Source organism: Pelobates fuscus, chromosome 7 (assembly GCF_036172605.1).
Source record: "Pelobates fuscus isolate aPelFus1 chromosome 7, aPelFus1.pri, whole genome shotgun sequence".
Classification (NCBI taxonomy): Eukaryota; Metazoa; Chordata; class Amphibia; order Anura; family Pelobatidae; genus Pelobates; species Pelobates fuscus.
In genome coordinates this window covers 32,941,545-32,962,032 of record NC_086323.1, presented here as the reverse complement: position 1 = coordinate 32,962,032, position 20,488 = coordinate 32,941,545, and the positions used below count along the sequence as shown (strand labels likewise).

At 42.7% G+C, this 20,488-nt stretch overlaps 1 protein-coding gene across 2 annotated transcripts in view; it reads right to left on the bottom strand.

Annotated features, from left to right (window-relative positions):
• LOC134569060 (methylcrotonoyl-CoA carboxylase beta chain, mitochondrial-like) overlaps positions 1-16,245 on the bottom strand; it is a 29,813-nt gene extending 13,568 nt beyond the window's left edge. For both annotated transcript variants that reach the window (XM_063427905.1, XM_063427906.1), the window contains exons 1-2: positions 15,935-16,245; positions 9,784-9,980 (exon numbers count right to left, since the gene is read on the bottom strand). In XM_063427905.1, the coding sequence (XP_063283975.1) occupies positions 9,784-9,980; positions 15,935-16,152 (415 nt within the window). In that variant the 5' untranslated portion in view covers positions 16,153-16,245. The remainder of the gene's footprint in view (positions 1-9,783; positions 9,981-15,934) is intronic.
• Positions 16,246-20,488: the final 4,243 nt, after the last annotated feature.

Here is a 20,488-nt window from a genome sequence, read left to right as displayed (position 1 = left end):
GTTTTAATAATTGTTTTTTACCTTAGAAGAATGAAAGCATGTGTTGTTTATAACATTACATTTAAATAATAAAAATTAAAAAAAACATTCCCAGATAATGCTGTGCCCGTCCAAACAATTCCTGCAGTAATGTATTAACGGCTCTCTGCCTTAAAACTGTTCTACACTTACCGAAGCAACATTGTGGATAAGAGGTTATTTGCACTAACCCCCTCCCCCCTCCCCACCCCCTCCCATGCCTGGTCTAAATGCATTACAACATCGCTACAGGCAGTGGGTGCTGGGATTAAAAATTATATGAAGGGGGGCGGGGCCTGACAAGCATGGCGACTGGTTGTGTTTCTTGTGAGCTCCCAGGAACACACCAAGCAAACCGGCTATTTTGCCTGAAATAGCCAAAACCGGGCATCAAGCGACTTACCCCTAACTGTACACAGAGAAGACCCGACTTGCGAATGCTTCCATCAGCCTTTTCAAGCACTCCAGACGCCGAGCTTCACTGAGGCCTAGTGAGCGCTGAGGAGGGGAGAGGCGGCCGCTCTCCCAGACTGGCGCGACCGAAGTGCTGAACATGTACCTGGAGCCCTGCTACCCCCCCCTTTGGACCGGCGGGGGTTATCCCGGTCCCTACCCTGATGGCTCCCAAACCCTACCGGAGAGCCGCAGCAGAGCCGCAAACACCCGCAAGCAAGGTGGAGCATCAGCTAAGATGGCGGACGACACGCGTCCCTATACTCCTGGAGGGGAGATTCCTGATACACACCGGCGCCTAGAGGCAATCTTCGACGCCTTTTGGAAAAAGCTGGAAAGCAGGCTGACACCCACCGAGACCACCGAGGCACCTCCACAACCATCCCGCTACTCACCAAAGCAACCTACTGCACACACCACGAACCCGACATACCGGAGACAGCGACGACGGCCTAAGCGGCGTAAGGCGGTAAAATTAGCCGGCTGGCAAACCGCAAAGCTCCTTAACCCCAGCAACATGCAGAAGGAAACACACAGGGTCCGGGAGAGGAGTAGAATGCAAGTGCAGCAGGGGCGTACCTAGAGCATTTGGCACCCGGGGCGGACCCTGAGTGTGGCACCCCCCTGCCCCCCCCCCCCCCCATAATAAAAATGTAAGAAAACACCCACATTTTTTTCAATGTTTTCAATAATATTTATTGCACAAATTTGTAAACTGCTTGTAACATTTGTAAAATGCGCCAGTTTTGTAGAAGGGGGAAGACCAGTGCTTTTGTAGAAAGGGGCTGGTGAGAACTGCCCTGCTCCTTTCTACAAAGCCCCTTGTCTCGCCCTTCATATAAAAACCCTGCACCCCGATCACATACATTTCATACACTCCCTACACATAAAAACCCTGCACCCCGATCACATAAATTTCATTCACTCCCTACACATAAAAATCCTGCACACCCCTTAATAAAAAACCCTGCACACCCCCTTAATAAAAAACAAAAACGTGCACAACCCCTCTTAATAACAAAAAAACTGCACACCCCCCTTATAAAAACCCTGCACACCCCCCTTATAAAAACCCTGCACACCCCCTTAACAAAAAACAAAAATCTGCAGTGCACATCCTCCCTTAATAAATAGAATACTGCAACCCCCTTAATCAAAAAAACCCTGCACCCCCATTATTTAAACCTCCCCCTTTAATTCTTTAATCCACAGCCCCCTTTAATTAATCCACACCCCCCTTAATTAATACACCCCCCTTAATTAATCCACAACCCCCTTAATTAATACACCCCCATTAATTAATCCACAACCCCCTTAATTAATACACCCCCATTAATTAATCCACACACCCCTTAATACACCCCCCTTAATTAATACACCCCCCTTAATAAATCCTCACTGCCCCTTAATTAATACACCCCCTTTAATTAATCCACACCCCCCTTAATTAATACAGCCCCCTTAATTAATCCACACCCCCCTTAATTAATACACCCCCTTAATTAATACTCACTCCCCCCTTAATTAACACACCCCTTAATTAATCCACACCCCCCTTAATTAATACACCCCCTTAATTAATCCTCACTCCCCCCTTAATTAATACAGCCCCTTAATTAATCCACACACCCTTAAAACACCCCCTTAATTAATCCTCACTGCCTTAAATACACCCCCCTTAATTAATCCTCACTCCCCCTTAATTAATACAGCCCCCTTAATTAATCCACACCCCCCTTAATTAATACACCCCCTTAATAAATCCTCACTCCCCCCTTAATTAATACACCCTCCTTAATTAATCCACACCCCCCTTAATTAATACACCCCCCTTAATTAATCCACACCCCCTTTAATTTATACACCCCTTTAATTAATCCACACCCCCTTAATTAATACACCCCCTTAATTAATACACCCCCCTAAATTAATACACCCCCCCTTAATTAATCCTCACTCCCCCCTTAATTAATACAGCCCCCTTAATTAATACAGCCCCCTTAATTAATCCTCACTCCCCCCTTAATTAATACACCCCCCTTAATTAATCCTCACTCCCCCCTTAATTAATACAGCCCCCTTAATTAACCCACACCCCCTTAATTAATACACCCCCTTAATTAATCCATACCCCTCATAATACCCCCTTAATTAATCCTCACTCCCCCTTAATTAATACAGCCCCCTTAATTAATTCACACCCCCCTTAATACACCCCCTTAATTAATCCTCACTCCTTTAATTAAACCTCCCTCCCCTTTAATTCTTTAATGGCCATTATCCACCCCCCCTTTAATTAATTTAGCCCCATCACATAAAATGACTACTTACATTTTGATGATGCCTTGACCGACTGGGTGCCTCACCGCCCGGATATTGGATCCTTCCGCTGGATAGTTCCGTGAAGGCGGGCTGACGGCGCTGCGCACGACGTCATCACGTTGCGCGACGCCGCGGCCCACAACACTCCTCCCCCTTCTCATCCTGGAAGTAAGTCCTGCCGGGCCGCAAAGGTGCTGCGGCTGTGCGCAGCCGCCGCAGCGTAATGATGGGGGGTGACACATGACACTGGACGTCATGGCACCCCCCTAGTCAGTGGCACCCGGGGCGGGCCGCCCCCCCCGCCCCCCCCTTAGTACGCCACTGAAGTGCAGCACAAAAAAATGCAGGAGTCTCCCCTGCCTGACAGCCTGAGAAGCCAAGCACCCTGGGACACTAAATTCCCTATAAGGGGGATAGGCTGACCACCAAGATGGGCCTCTGAACCCAGCGTCTACCCAGTATGGGGTACCTGGGCCGTACTGGACTTCTTAATTGCCATACACGTGTAACTTACTAGTGATGCACCTCACACTTCCTTTACTTTGCCAGGCAGGGCCGGCGCGTCCATAAGGCGGCACAGGCGGCCGCCTTAGGGCGCACCGGCACTGGGGGCGCAAGATTTCGGTGACCGGCAGGAGGGAAGCGCTCCCTCCTGCCAAGTCACCTTCTGGATCCCCGGCTGGCGGCAGCGTTCTAACGAGAGGCGGCGAGGGAGCTCTAACCTGTCTGCTCTGCTCCCTCGCGCGCCGTGTGCTGATTCTGCGGGAGCCGGAATATGACGTCATATTCCGGCTCCCGGCATCAGCAGACAGCCCGCGAGGGAGCAGAGCAGACAGGTTAGAGCTCCCTCGCCGCCTCTCGTTAGAACACTGCCGCACGCCGCCCAGCAGCCCCACTGGACCCCAGGGACGGATCCACACCAGCTCTCCAGGGAGGGATGCTAGGTGGATATTAATATTTAATTGTGTGTGTCTGAAAGTGTATGTGTGAGTGTGTGTGTGTGTCTGTGAGTGTGTGTGTCTGAAAGTGTATGTGTGAGTGTGTGTGTCTGAAAGTGTGTGTGAGTGTGTGTGTGTGTCTGTGAGTGTGTGTGTCTGAAAGTGTATGTGTGAGTGTGTGTGTGTCTGTGAGTGTGTGTGTCTGAAAGTGTATGTGTGAGTGTGTGTGTCTGAAAGTGTATGTGTGAGTGTGTGTGTCTGAAAGTGTATGTGTGAGTGTGTGTGTGTCTGAAAGTGTATGTGTGAGTGTGTGTGTGTGTCTGTGAGTGTGTGTGTCTGAAAGTGTGTGTGTCTGAAAGTCTATGTGTGAGTGTGTTTGTCTGAGTGTGTGTGTCTGTGTATGTGTTTGTGAGTGTGTGTGTCTGTGAGTGTGTGTGTCTGTGAGTGTGTGTGTCTGTGAGTGTGCGTGTATGTGTCTGTCAGTGTGTGTGTGTGTATGTCAGTGTGTGTGTATGTGTTTGTCAGTGTGTGTGTGTGTATGTGTTTGTCAGTGTGTGTGTGTATGTGTTTGTCTTTGTGTGTGTATGTGTTTGTCTTTGTGTGTGTATGTGTTTGTCTTTGTATGTGTATGTGTTTGTCTTTGTATGTGTATGTGTTTGTCTTTGTATGTGTTTGTCTGAGTGTGTGTCTGTATGTGTTTGTCTGTGAGTGTGTCTGTGTATGTGTGAGTGTGTGTCTGTGTGTGTCTGTGTATGTGTTTGTCTGTGTATGTGTTTGTCTGTGAGTGTTTCTGTGTGTATGTGTGTGTCTGTGTGTGTGTGTGTGTCTGTGAATGATTGTATGAATGTGTGTGTCTGTCAGTGTATCAGTGTGTGTTTGTGAGTGTGTCAAATCAGTGAGAGTATGTTTGTGATTGAGTGTGTGTCTGTCAATGAATGAGTGTGTGTCAGATCAGTGAGTCTGTGTCTGTCAGTGACGTCTGTGTGTTTGTCATTGAGTGTGTGTGGCTGTTAGTGTGTATACACCACTGAGTGTAGCGTGGCGGAGCGGAGCGCAGTACAGGAGCTTCTGTTTCCTGTACCCGGCCAGACTGAGAGGAGGTGCTCGCTGAGAGAGCACTTCCTGTCAATCCAGCCAGGTACAGAAAACTGAAGCTCCTGTAGAGGGTCTGCTCCGCAACGCTACAAGACAGGTAGGAGGCACACCAGGAAGGGGAGTGTGACCACTAAGAAGGTGGGGGGTGCACCAAGGGACAGAGAGGGGAGGGGAGAAAAAAACCAAGGGACAGGGAAAGGAGAGGGGAGGGGAGAGGAACACTAAGGGACGGGGAAGAGGGAGGGGCTGGTTAGGAGGCACATAGGTGAAGATGTTCATTTTAGAGGGGGGGGGGGCGGAAAAATGCATCTTCGCCTATGTACCCAAAAATCCTTGCACCGGCCCTGTTGCCAGGTCCAGAGGGTAATGCAACCTATTCTGCTGCTATTCCTATAATCTATTCTGCTGGGGATATCTGGGGTGGTAAACTCTACTGTATCCCTTACCTTACCATGACTATCTACACATAGTACCTATCTCTTATCAGTAAGGGGATATGTCATGCCATGCTTGTTAATTACTTTTAAGCTTTAGATTTTATTTTATTTTGTTTGTGCATGAGGAGTTACAGGCATATATCAAGTGCCACAACAGCACACACGGATTAAGCACCAGTATTGACAATGTGGTACTCACAAAACTGCACTTTTTTTTTTTTTTGTACGTTGTAACAATCTAGTAACAATTTTGACATGTAGTAAAAATTATGTTAGAACAGTTAGCGCATCTGTGTTTCGAGCTAAATTCAAACACCGTATTTATGAGGTGCAATAAAAAGTTGATCTCAGGCGTGTTATATTTGCTTGTAGTCTCCTACATAACATATAATGGAGTGATCACCCGGAGAGCAGGGATAATAGGCATAACATACAGGCTTATACTGCTGGAACAGGTCGCATAGTTGAACATTTCTGTGATTGCAAAACTTTCATCTGTACCCATCTAAGGTATGTAGTACAAGACCTGAGCTGTTGCCGTTACAGTTAGACTGTGAGGTCGCTTGTCTGGTCTGTTTATGTCGCTTTAAAAGAGTGAGGAGGCCTACCGCTTAAGGTTAAGTAGTTCGTATGTAGTGCGGCATGTATGTCGCAAAAAGCATAGTGATGTGTTTAACACGGTATCAGGCTAGTGAACGCAGCATCGCACTACGCTAGACAGGTGACAGTAGGTTAAGGTTCTGCCCGCTATTGGGCACGATTTACATAGTGTAACTAACGTGTGCAAAAAAGAAAAGAAAAAAAAAAAAAAAAAAGGAAAGGAAAGGAAAAAAGGTAACTGTGCCTGGACACTTCAGTTATTACTCTCTTGGCCACTAAACGCAGTGAGACATAGCAGGATTAAGCCCCCTGTCTTTAAGTTCACTGCGAGATGCAGTTAAGCAATATATTAAGTAAAATAAAAATTAAAACACATTGTGCATGTACGGTACGCAGGTTGTTATGCTCTATATGTGGCATAAGGGTTGCTATGGCTTCATATACAAAAAAAAAAAAAAATGGTACTGTTCTAAGCTAAAGATCGAAAACATAGCGAGGGTGGGTTGTCTTGTAAATCACAGGCTAAGTGACAGGCTGCGGGCATGCATTTTGGTTGATTATATAGCATATAACATATTCTTACATCCAGTTGTGCATTATGAAAAAGCAATTTTCGAATAGAGTAATACATGTTAGTTTTAGCTTTTGTGCAAGAGTAGGTAACATTTATGCTATCTGAGTTATAGGTAAACATGCTATGCTATGGTAATAGGTCGTAAAGATTGCGATAGGAGTATACTGTGCATACAGGATACGAGATAGGCATGAAAACAAATCAAATTAAAGGACCACTCTAGGCACCCAGACCACTTCAGCTTAATGAAGTGGTCTGGGTGCCAGGTCCAGCTAGCTTTTACCCTTTTTTTTATAAACATAGCAGTTTCAGAGAAACTGCTATGTTTATTCTGAGGGTTAAGCCAGCCTCCAGAGCCTCTAGTGGCTGTCTCACTGACAGCCGCTAGAGGCGCTTGCGTGCTTCTCACTGTGAAAATCACAGTGAGAGCACGCAAGCGTCCATAGGAAAGCATTATGAATGCTTTCCTATGCGACCGGCTGAATGCGAGCGCGGCTCCTGCCGCGCATGCGCATTCAGCCGATGACGTCGCGAGAAAGAAGAGGAGGAGGAGTAGAGCTCCCCGCCCGGCGCTGGAGAAAGAGGTAAGTTTAACCCCTTCCTCCCCCCAGAGCCCGGCGGGAGTGGGTCCCTGAGGGTGGGGGCACCCTCAGGGCACTCTAGTGCCAGGAAAACGAGTATGTTTTCCTGGCACTAGAGTGGTCCTTTAAATAAGCATTTGTGTCTCTTGGCGTTTAGCTAATTGCAGCACTTTAAGAACGCCTGAAACTATCAGGTACATTTATGTGCTAGCCTACGGCTGTGGTCTCATGGGGACTGAGCGTGGAACATTCAAAGTAAAATAATGCAGTTGTAACTATTAAAAAACAAACAACAAAACAAAAAAAAAAAAACAGTCCACTGTCAGAAGAGGAATCACAATGAAAAAAAAAAAAAAAAAAAAAGGAGAAGAGTTCTATTCGAGCCAGGCAGTGATTAGACGGGCCCAGAAGGAAAGTCATTTGCAGTTCCTCACGTGTTGGCCATGCTTGCAGGCACTCTGGCCGGTAACCTGGGTACGAATTCCGCTGCCCTGGCCGGGTCCCAGGACGGTGGGTTCTTGGGTCTTTCCGCCTGTACTGGTAGCGGGTCCGTGGGTAGGTCCAGCTGCCTCAAAAGTGCCGGTGCCTCAGTTATACAGCGTGCTGAGAGTGTGGTGTCCCCCTTAGTGACCAGCAGGGTGTGTGCCGGGCCCCAACGGTAACGTATGTGGTGAGCCCGCAGGGTGGAAGTTAGCTGTTGGAAGGTCCTTCTCCATGCTAGGGTCGCCCCCGAGAGGTCTGCGTAGAAGGTAAGATGCATATCTTCGAAGAGGTAGGGTGAGTTGTTGCGGACGGCCGCCAGGACTGCAGCCCTGTCCCTGTAGGTCTGAAATTGTACCACGACGTCTCTCGTGGCAGTAGTCGGCGCTTTGGCGGGTTTTGGGACCCGGAAGATGCCGTCGATTGTTCCAGCTCTTACCATCTTTGGTTGTAGTAGGGCCGTGAGAAGCCGCCGGACGACATGAGGCAACTCAGCTTCGGGTATGTTTTCACTGATGCCCCTGACCTTGAGGTGCTTTTGTCGTCGTTTATCTTCGAGTTCTGCAAATCGCATGTCACTCAGAGACATTTGTTGTCTTATCTCTTGTACCTCCTGCTGGAGCTGACAGAGTTGACCAGTGTGGGTGCTTGAAGTTGTTTCTACAGCTCCCAGTCGTCCAGTGAGGCCCCGCAGGGTGTCCCTAAGCGATGCAACGTCCGCTGAGATTTTGGCGTGGTGGTCCGCCATGAGGTCCCTGATGGCCTCCATGCTTACTGGCGTGGGTGCCGAGCTCGGCAACTGTTGTGTCTTCGCTGGCGGCGAGGGTCGGCTTGTCTGGATGTGTTCCCCCCCTTCCTCATACGACGTCTCGGTATAGAAATCCGAGCATCCGCCGTGTAAGGACGCCATGTTTGAACCCGCGGCTCCTCGGGCCTGCCGCCACATCTCGTCGATGTTCATGCTGGCTGCAGGCTTCTCAGGTTTGAGCTTTTTGTTTTTCTTCCCCATTGGGAGCGTGTGGACTTAGTGATAGTTCTGGGGAGTTTCGAACCTTTAAAGGTGGGTATATTGGGTCAAATTCACTATCTTCGCTCAGAGCCGAGCCGACATGCGACCGCTCTCGTCCGTTGCTTGGCTCCGCCCCTGTTAATTACTTTTAATACTCTTATGTTTCACCAACGTTACTGCTACTATATAATATAAAATTGTGCATTGTCTAGCGATTACCCTACTTGTTACTTATGCTAAGCAGCTAGAGGATTGCCTTTGGGGTACCTCAAGCCAGTTTGTATCCATAATATGCACTGCAAAAAAAATAAAAAATTCAAAAAAAAAATGATATGTAACATGGTAGATCCTTTATAATTACTACAGTTTGAAAGTGGGTCTGCATGGCTTGTAGGTGAATGCTATTTAATGACGCTGCCATTTACAATTTCTCAAAAAATGTGTAATAATGTATATTATATAAATATATTATCATTTCATCCCAGCAGAGAACTTTTCTTTGAAATTTTTTTTCTTTTGGTTTTAACCATACCTAAACATAACGTGGCTTTGCCCTCACTTTCACCCCACAACCCAGAAAACTTTCTTTGGGCACCCCTGTCATCTTACGTCACTTTTTACACTGGGTCAAAATCAGGTTTTTTTTTTATTTTAGTTTTGTTGTTTTATATTTTTATTGTGCTGTTCACGACCATACAAACAGTCAGAACATTGGCATTTACATAGAACAATACTAAATCTATTTTACAAGATGCCAGTCCAGCAGGCAGCATGATGCGTGGAGTTATGGAAGGAACGCCCAAGCAGGCGCCTACTCTTATGGCACTTTAGAAGTAGATGCTCGATTGTGTATGAGAGCGCATGAGCTATCATCCGCACAAGTAGGTGCTGTCAAGGTAAGTGTGTTTTAAACTTATACCCTCAGCCCCCGTCGCCCCAGTAAACATTTCTGTAATGTTCACGGAGGTGAGGACAGAAAATGAACAGCTTCTCTTTAAAATACAAATTTCCTCAATGTTTTACCAGAGGTTCATTGTATATATATGTCCTTGGATATAGATATAGACCCGTTGTACAGCGCTACGGAATCTGATGGCGCTATATAAATAATAAAATAATAATAATAATATGTTATTTTAAACCAACTCAATGAAATTCGGTTATACAGCTGGTATGGTAACAGACTGTCTTACCATCCTTCCAAATTACATTAAACCCCGAGAGAACATTCTATGAAAGAACATTTCAAAACTGAAGACTGTTGTTTTTCTCTCACCTGTCAGACAACCTGCAGAGGGTACATCTCCATACGGTAATCCCAGGCCGGAAAACTGAGAAAGTTCTAAAAACATTTCATCATCTAGGAGCATTCTCAGTCTCTCTCGTACCAGGACCTTTTTATTCCGCTGGGTATGTCGCAGGATGCTATCCTCACCGCCCCCCAACTTTACTTTTTCTAATAATTCTACATACCTGAAGAAAAAAAAAAGTTATAATTAGAAAATAAATATATATATGCATAAAATGACACAAGACAACACAATAGCAAATATACAACTACAAATAAGGTGCGCTGTGTCTTTCAGACATACATTTCAAAAAGTGCCACAAGTGCTAAATATGATAAAGTGCAAAATAATATAAAGTGCACTCTGTGTATAGAGAAAAAATCACAACAAACATTTCATACATACATCTGAGGGTCTTCTCCAAATAACAAACCATACATGTAAGGGAGAAACACAAGAAAAAACAATAATAGTGTAAATCCGTTTAAAAACAATATCAAAATTAAAAAGGGGGGGAGGTGCACTCACAAAGGTAGAGCAGATTGAAGCCTGCTCTAACTGTAACAGCCTCTTCAAAATAGTCCCTTCTGGGGTAATAACTGCGCGGACGCCAAAGATCCTCTTCACAAATTTATTGCACAATCCAACACAAGTACAGGTAACCCTTCATCGTTATTCCCGTATGTCCCAATTCGGAACGCGTCGACACCCCTGAGTGGTAAGGAGCCTTCCAAATTGGAACATACGGGAATAAGAAAGAAGGGTTACCTGTACTTGTGTTGGATTTTGAAATGTATGTCTTAAAGACACAGCGCACCTTATTTGTAGTTGTATATTGTGTAAGTGGTTTCTGGAGCTTTTCACTTTTTTGGTGCAGCTTTTTGTATGTAATAATTTCTGGCATATTACTGTTTTTAGACTTTTTATTACTAGCGCCTTTATTCTACTTGTTTCTTTGTATACAATAGCAAATGGCAAATGATTTAGGTAAACTAGAAAAATGGTCAGGGTTGTGGCAAATGACATTTAATGTGGATAAGTGCAAGATAATGCATCTTGGACGTAAAAACCCAAGGGCAGAGAGAGTACAGAATATTTGATGGAGTCGTAACCTCAACATCTGAGGAAAGGGATTTAGGGGTAATTATTTCTGATGACTTAAAGGTAGGCAGACAATGTAATAGAGCAGCAGGAAATGCTAGCAGAATGCAGTAGAAAGAGGGAAGTGCTCATGCCATTGTACAGAACACTGGTGAGACCTCACTTGGAGTACTGTACACAGTACTGGAGACCATATCTTCAGAAGGATATTGATACCTTAGAGAGAGTTCAAAGAAGGGCTACTAAACTGGTTCATGGATTGCAGGATAAAACTTTTTTTTTTTTTTGTAAATTCTTTATTAGGACAATCAGGTGAGTACAGAATCACAAAAATACTTACACCACAACAGTGTAAATACGTATAGTCAGTTCGGAGAGTAACACTGAAAGTAAGCGTTGTTGTCTTCTGATTATCTAACATACAGCATGCATTATACAGCTGTTAATCAATCGGTAAATTATAAGCAATGGAAGCAAATTAAACAATTTAAACAATTATAGGTAGGTGCATCTTCACAAGCCAAAACTGTTTCAGTAACATCAGTAATCAATCAAGCGAGTTTAAACAAGGGGATATCTCAGGGCCCCATTCCTTGGTCCCACTAAGGGGCCTGGCATATAGACCTTATGGCTAAGAAACTAGATAATAACTTCAATCTCAAACATGTTTATATTGGGCACATGGAGCTGTAAGATCCTACGTGGCCCCAGTTGGGCGTAGTGTCGGAGACATGTAGGTATTTGCTGAATTAGGTGTGTTGTGGTGCAATTAAGATTGTCAGTTCCAAGCACATACATTTCACAGTTAAGGACGCCACCCCTCTAATTCGATTCTTAACCAGGGATCACCTAAAGAAGAGAATTCCAGGAGTCGCCTGTGCAACAGAAGTGGTTTGGGTATGTCCGTCTATCGTAGTAGTCCTACAGTCTGAAGCCTGATGCGGTGCCTTGGAGTATTGCAGGGTTTATGTTGTATTCCCGTCCCCCTGTCAGTCTAGTGTGTCATACTTTGGGGTTATTGCTGTGTATGTTCAGTTCCCTAGTTGTTTCTTCAGTTAGCCTTTAGTGATGACATTGGCTCGCCTTCCTGAAATCTACTACATTCCAGACCTATAACTCGTGCATCCTCGCAGTCGGGTACCCCTGTTCCCGACCTCCTCGGGCCCAGCCCGAGCCGCCGCCACGGTGTCCTAGAAGTAGGTCGCGTGGGCTTGAGTGGAAGCATTGTATAGTGAGAGAAAGAGAAAGGGGAAGGGGGGGGACAGATGGGGGGGGGGAAGGAGGGTAGGGTGTAAAAGTGGCACCGTGCGTCGACGTGCGCCCGGGCATCCCTGGACCCTGTGTACAATGGTGTGCGTTATGTTCCTCCTGCTCCCGGTCGAGAGAGGTATACATACCACGGGGTCCAGGTGGCGACGTGTTTGGTGCTCCGTCCGAGCAGTTCTGCGTATCGTGCCTCGGCCGTGTGTATGTCTTCTACCCTCTGAAGCCATTCTGTCACAGTTGGTGGTTGGGTCTGTTTCCATTTAGCAGGTATGGATGCCTTTGCCGCATTCAGTAGGTGTCGCAGTATCGATCGCTTGTATTGGGCTATTGAGCCTTCCGTGTGATGCAGCAGGGCCATTTCTATGTTGAAATCAGGTAGGTCTCCCAGGATGTTTGTCATTTCCCTTTGTATATCTTCCCAAAATGGCTTAATCTTTGCGCAATCCCACCAGATGTGTCTTATTGTGCCCGTGTGGGTTTCGCATCTCCAACAGGTGTCCGTAGTACCTGGGAATATCCTGTGTAGTAGAGATGGAGTCCTATACCAGTGGGAGAGTAGCTTAAAGTTGACCTCCTGGTAGTTGGTACTTATGGAGCTTTTGTGTTGTAATATTAGTATCTGTTCCCACTGTGCTTCAGTGAACGTCCTATCCGTCAACTCTTCCCATCTTCTCTTGAACGCCGTGTTTTGTGTGCGATCTCCTGTTATAAGCTGTTGGTAGATGACTGAGACTCTGCCGTCCGCGTCGGAGCCGGTCATGCAGAGGCGTTCAAACCACGTCTGTTCTCTATGTAATGCTACCCTGTTGGGGAGGTTATAATAAAAATGCCGTAATTGAGCGTAGTGAAATCTGTGCATTAGCGTCGGGTGCGGTGTTCCACTCCATTCCCGAATGCTCCGTATTCCAGAGTTGCCTAGGACCTCGTATATCGGGACATAATCGTTGTTTCCCTCTATTGGCCAGGAAGATCGGTGCAGCCCTCCACCTATCTCCGAGTTATGAGTAATCGGTATCAGGGGGCTCGGTTGTGGGGAGATACGTAGGTTTCGTCTTATGAGAGACCACGTCTTTAGCGTTTGTGTGATGGGTGATTCAGCGCCCAGTTTCGATGTTACATCAGCCGAGCCTTGCCATGTGAGCCTGTAAAGGGCTTTGTTCATGCCTTCTCTATCTAGTGCCACCCATAGTTTGTTATCAGACGCTGTATGCCAGTCCCTGATCCGCTGCAGTACCGCGGCATGGAAGTATTTGCGGATATCCGGTAGGGCCAGGCCCCCCCAATTCTTAGGTAGGCATAGCTTGTCAAAACTGAGCCGTGCCCTTTCTCCCTTCCAGACATATTTTATCACCGCCGACTTAAGAGACGTAAAAAATTCTGGTGGAACGTGCCAGGGAATGGTGTGGAAGTAGTAGAGCAGCCGTGGGAGAATGTTCATTTTAATCACCGATGCAGGATAAAACTTACCAGGAAAGGTTAAAGGATCTTAACATGTATAGCTTGGAGGAAAGACGAGACAGGGGGGATATGATAGAAACATTTAAATTCATAAAGGGAATCAACACAGTAAAGGAGGAGACTATATTTAAAAGAAGAAAAACTACCACAACGAGAGGACATAGTCTTAAATTAGAGGGACAAAGGTTTAAAAATAATATCAGGAAGTATTACTTTACTGAGAGGGTAGTGGATGCATGGAATAGCCTTCCAGCTGAAGCGGTAGAGGTTAACACAGTAAAGGAGTTTAAGCATGCGTGGGATAGGCATAAGGCTATCCTAACTATAAGATAAGGCCAGGGACTAATGAAACTATTTAGAAAATTGGGCAGACTAGATGGGCCGAATGGTTCTTATCTGCCGTCACATTCTATGTTTCAAATATGACAGAAATACACTTTAATCTATCAGGTAATTTATAGGACCCCTAAAAAAATGGGGGTTTGACATACTACTCTCTTACTCAGACATTGCTTTCTAACCGAGTGAGGGCAAAATTATGTTATCTTTCATTGGCCTCTGTCTAGCCCACATGAGGACAGATGATGGTTTAATTGTCTAGTTGGGTAGGTTCTGATATACTCCTTATTCTCATATAAAATGTACCATTGATGTGGAGTTAACGCATACAGGAGGAAATCCACAAAGCTATTGTTCAGAAATGAGCACATTGAGACCCCCAGGGATCCTACAGGCAAAGTGTTAATTATCTTTTTTTTTACAACCAGAATTTGCCTCAGTTTCTGAATTTAAATGATTCAGGTATAGGGGAAAAATAAAATGTCAACATATTTTATTACTCATCTTTACCGTAATCGTCTGGCAGACAATTAGCAACACAAAGAACTGCCAACTTTCATATATAAACAAAACTTAAAGGGAAAAAGTCGGAAATTGATCAAATAATTTCACATTTTACACCAAAATAGCCAAACTTGAAAAAATAGCTGAAATGCTGATTTTTTTAAATTCAGCTGTCTTGGTATAAAATTAACAGCAAAATTCCTGACAATTTGTGGTTTTGTTCTCTAACAAAAAATGAAAACTAAAACAGTCACTCGGGCTACAGGTGAGTTAATTTTGTACCCAATCCGTCATTTTGGCCTACATGGTGCCTGTAGCGGAGTTGGTGAATTTGACCAAATTAGCTGATTTTGGTCTACAATTTGTAGTTTAGGTTGCAATTCACCATAATTCACTCTTAAACCTCTGTGGGGTTTATTCACTGAACATTGAATTGTAGTGACATGATGCAATGATTCTCACAGAGTAAAGGAGTGGAATCATTTTTGTTCATCTCCCGGTTGAACGATTGATTGTTCTATGTATATGCAATTACTTTTAACAAGTGGCACCATTTATTTAAAAACAAAAAACAAAACAAAAACAAGTTATGTCGCATTCAACATGTAGACAAACACATATAAAAAAAAAACTCAACAGAAAAGTTAGGCAAAGTTCTATATGAGGCGTAATCACCATGGAAACCAATACAATTTCCATGGTTATGTATTGTCTATATACTAATTTTCTGGTATCAGGGCAGCGCTATGGAGCCTGCTGGTGCTATATAAATAATCAGATAATATTTGACTAAATTGAGAATTCAAAGTGAATTTCAAATTTAATGCTGAAAGGAGTGTCTAAAAGTAAAAGCATCGCCGAAGGAGTGTCTAAAAGTAAAAGCATCGGAGAATTTTACAAGTTTGGCTACTTTAACCTCAAATTTGAAATTCATTTGGAAATCACCTTGAATTCTCACTTTAGTTAATAAAACTGCTAATATTTGTTATTGTTTATATTGCTTTCTTAGTTTTGAAACACAGGACTCTGTTTACATGATACCTTGTTACTGCTTGCACACACACAGTTAATGTAGCAATTGGTGGAGGTTATTATTACAGAATGACAGAAGCCACTGCCAGACAGGTCCCAGGGTGGGGGCACAATGCCCACTGCCAGGAAATTGGCATCTCACTGGGTTTCTTCATCTGGTAGCCCCATGCCACTACCAGACAGGTGCAAGGGTGAGGGCACAATGCCAGGAAATTGGCATCTCACTGGGTTTCTTCATCTGGTAGCCCCATGCCACTGCCAGACAGGTGCCAGGGTCAGGGCACAATGCCCAATGCCAGGAAATTGGCATCTCACTGTGTTTCTTGATCTGGTAGCCCCATGCCACTGCCAGACCGGTGGCAGGTTCAGGGCACTATGCCCACTGCTAGGAAATTGGCGTCTCACTGGGTTTCTTGATCTGGTAGCCCCATGACTTACCTTTGTGTGCATCCCTCATTGTTCCTAGTGTTGGCTTCATACACATGTCTATAGATTGGCAGAATGTCCCCATTAATCACTGGGTAGGACTGGGCACCTCTCCTGTGCCCCCCTGCTGATTTAGTGCTAAGCTTAGAGCAGAGGGTGCAGCTGGAGGGCAATACATGGGCAGACCTTCCAATGATCTGCAGCCTCTGCAGTCCCCCCAGTACTGCCATGGATTGTCCTCTGTGCCCTGAAAATGCCCAACCCTGTAGGTGCCAAGATATGACCTACAGAGCAAAGTCTCCACTCCAGCACTCAGGAGGGAAATGCAGAGTTCTCATGTAAGAACAGCACTTTCGACAGAAAGAGAGAGATAGCTGTGTGCTTACTGTAACAGATTCAACAAAACTACATGCCTGCCTACTATACCATTGAGTTGTTGTAATTCACATCGTAGCCTCTAGAGGGCCGAAGAAAACTAGTATTGAGGAAGTAAATGTATACAAACTAAAATCTATAGTAAACAATATTTTTTTTAAGCTAGTCATGTTTAGCAATATAAAAATATTTCAACACATGGGGATATGTTATCCCCTGCTTAATATGGGAGAAATTTGTGGGCTTAATTTCACACTAAACAGGAAAGATTTTATTGAAAGTGAACACTATTTATTATATTTTGTTTTTTTAACAGTTATATTGCATTAATTTATTCTGCAGTACTAGATACAGAGAACATGATTTATGATAGAGGGCTAAAGGTGAAAGTATGTCCTTAACATTTGTAGGAGATTAAAATATATTTGTAATGAACGTTGGAGGTAAATATATTTTTCCTTTTTTTTTCATTTCTTTCTTTTTTGGGGTGGGTATATTTGTAATATATTGCAAGATGGGGGTTATTTCCTGCCTATAATACCATAATACTATAATGACCATTTATTCTAGCAAACAGAAACAAACCAATAGAACAGGTTTAACAAGTATTACCAACAATCTTATATTCTAATCTAACAGGCCATGGGGCAAAGGGAAAAAGGTGACAAATACCTCGATTAGAAAATAGAATGGATTGGCTTTAATACTATTTCAAGACACACACTATTACACCAATACAATAAAGGTATATGAAGTCTGATACTTACATTGAGTTTCAATTGTATCCATTTTGTTTCCATTCTCAGTAATAAAGGTCTATCTCCATCACTTCTACATTTTGGAAACCACCCTTGTAGACTCTGTATATAGATCAATGGTAATAACCCCAAATTCTAGCCATCCTTATATTGTAATATAAATTATAGATATGTGATGTAAACTATTTTCAGAGTTAAAAGCATCGTCATCGCACGTTACTGATTAAATTAATTTATTGTGAGAAGATACTCGAAGCTTCACTAATATCCCACCAGTGAGGACCCACTAAAATGACAGGGGGGGCAAATTTTAGGTCCCAACCCTGTGGAAAGGACGGTTTAATGTAAAGTAGAATTCCTATCCGTTCTTTTTTAGAATCCCTCCTTGTTTTTCTGGACTGTCCTCCTTACACACACAAAGTTATTTACTAAACGGAGAATTGTCAGGACTTTAACCCCTCAGGACGGATCAATAATGCACGTTCTGATCAAAACAAAACGTAAACAAAAACTGGAATTTGCGCTATATGTCTGTCCAACCGTAATTCACCGCTGTCACATTAAGTGCACCCACACTTATTATATATCATTTTGTTCAGGAGAAACAGGGCTTTAATTTATCATTAACTATTCATATATGGAACATAATTTATTATGAATAAAAAAAATTTAAAAAGTGAGAAAATAAGATTTTTTTTTTCATTTGTATTTCTGTCTGACATTTTAGCTGTGAATGTCATAATACTGTTAGGTTTTATTGCACAAAAATGCACATATTTGTAATCAGCGATGACTCACAAGTACAACAGTACCCCCCATTAACAGGTTTTATGGTGTTTTGGAAAGTTACAGGGTCAAATATAGAACGTTCCATTTTCAAATTTAAATTTGCCAGATTAGTAATGTTACCTTTGAGACGGTGTGGTAGCCCAGGAATGAGAATTACTCCCATAATGGCATACCATTTGGAAAAAGTAGACAAGCCAAGGTATTGAAAGTGGGGTATGTTTAGTCTTTTTTAGTAGCCACTTAGTCACAAACACTGGCCAAAGTTAGCGTTCATATTTGTTTTTGTTTGAAAAAAGCAAAAAACTAATAGTTGGCCAGTGTTTGTGACTAAGTGGCTACTAAGAAAGACTGGACATACCCCACTTGCAATACCTTGGGTTGTCTTCTTTTGCAAATGGTATGCCATCATGGGGGTAATTCCCATTCCTGGGCTACTATACGCTCTCAAAGGCAACATAACCAATCTGGCAAATTTCAATGTAAAAAAAATGAAATGCAAGCCTTATATGTGACTCTCTAACTTTCCAAAACACCATAAAACCTGTACATGGGGGGTACTGTTATTCTCGGGAGACTTCACTAAACACAAATATTAGTGTTTTAAAACAGTAAAACATATTACAACAATAATATAGTCCATAAAAGTGCTGTTCGTTTGTAAAAAATGCACAAAACGTAACTCTTACTTAAAATATCATCGTTGTAATACAATTTACCAGTTTGAAACACGAATATTTGAGTTCAGCGAAGTCTCCCGAGTAAAACAGTACCCCCCATGTACAGGTTTTATGGTGACTTGGAGAGTTACAGGGTCAAATATAGTGCTTGCGAATTAAATTCTCTGCACTTTCTCCCTGTGTTGTCAGGCATGTCAATCAAATTTTAATTAATCAAATCACATAATTATGTTAAAAGATTATTTAAATATACACGTAGAATTTTAATATATATGCATTTATAGGTATTTAAATTCTACGTGTATACTAATGTAATCTTTTATGTAATTATATGCCCCATCTTTGGCAGGTCCTACTCTCACAGTCTAATGTCTGCTCTTAGGAGATTAACCCACTTACTTGGGAACAAATTCCATCTGAGGCTCTCTGCAGTACTCTCATAAGAGCAGACATTAGACTGTGAGAGTAGGACCTGCCAAAGATGGGGTACATTGACGTTGTGGCAGGCTTATGCAATGTATGATCATATAATGTAACTAAATCCCCATTATTTTTTTTGCCTAGATTAGGTGTTTTTAAAAAAACTTTTTAACCCCTTCAGGACCGGCCTGTTTTTGCGATGTTTGTACGTTAAGGACCAGAGCAGTTTTAACACTTTTGTGGTGTTTGTGTTTAGCTGTAATTTTCCGCTCTCTCATTTACGGTTCCCATACAAGTTATATATTGTTTTTTTCAAGACAAGAAGGGCTTTCTTTACATACCAGTATTTATATTATGTCATATATTGTATTTAAAAAAAATAATGAAATATGGTGAAAAATAAAAAAAAAAACATGTTTTTGGACTTTTACTTGAAAAATCTTTTACTTATCTACAAAAGCTAATGAAAAAAACTGCTAAATAGATTCAAAATTTTGTCCCGAGTTTAAAAACACCCAGTGTTTACATGCTTTATTGCTTTTTTTTGCAAGTTATAGGCCTATAAATACAAGTAGGAAATTGCTGTTTCAATATATATATATTTTAAATGTATCAATAGTGACATTGTTACACCGTTATCTGTCATAAATCCCCGAAACACACCTAACATGTACATATTTTTTAAAGTAGACAACCCAGGGTATTTAAAATGGGGTATGTCCAGTCTTTTTTAGTAGCCACCTAGTCACAAACACTGGCCAAAGTTAGCATTTATATTTGTTTGTGTGTTAAAAATGCAAAAACCGCTAACTTTGGCCGGTGTTTGTGACTAAGTGGCTACTAAAAAAGGCTGAACATACCCCATTTGCAATACCTTGGGTTGTCTTCTTTTGTAAATGGTATGCCATCATGGGGCTAATTCTCATTCCTTGGCTACCATACGCTGTCAAAGGCAACCTAACCAATCTGACAAATTTCAATAAAAAAAATCAAGCCTTATATTTGACCCTGTAACTTTCACAAACACTATAAAACCTCTACATGTGGGGTACTGTTATACTCAGGAGACTTCGCTGAACACAAATATTAGTGTATCAGAACAGTAAAATATATCACAGCAATAATATCCTCAGTGAAAGAGCTGTTTGTGTGTGAAAAATGCAAAAAACTTCACTTTCACTGACAATATCATCGCTGTGATATGTTTTACTGTTTTGAAACACTAATATTTGTGTTCAGCGAAGTCTCCCGAGTAAAACAGTACCCCATGTACAGGATTTAGGGTGTCATAGAAAGTTACAGGGTTAAGCACAGTGCTAGCAAATTAAATTATCTGGACTTTTGGCCTGGGTTGGCAGGCAGGTCCCTCAAATTGCAATCATTAAAATTACTTAATTAGTTAAAAATATTACATAAATATGCACGTAGAATTTTAATATATATACATATTTATATATTTGACGTCTACGTGTATATTTATGAAATTATTAATGTAATTTTGTATGTGGACATATGTATATTTCGTATTATTTTTATTTATTTATTTA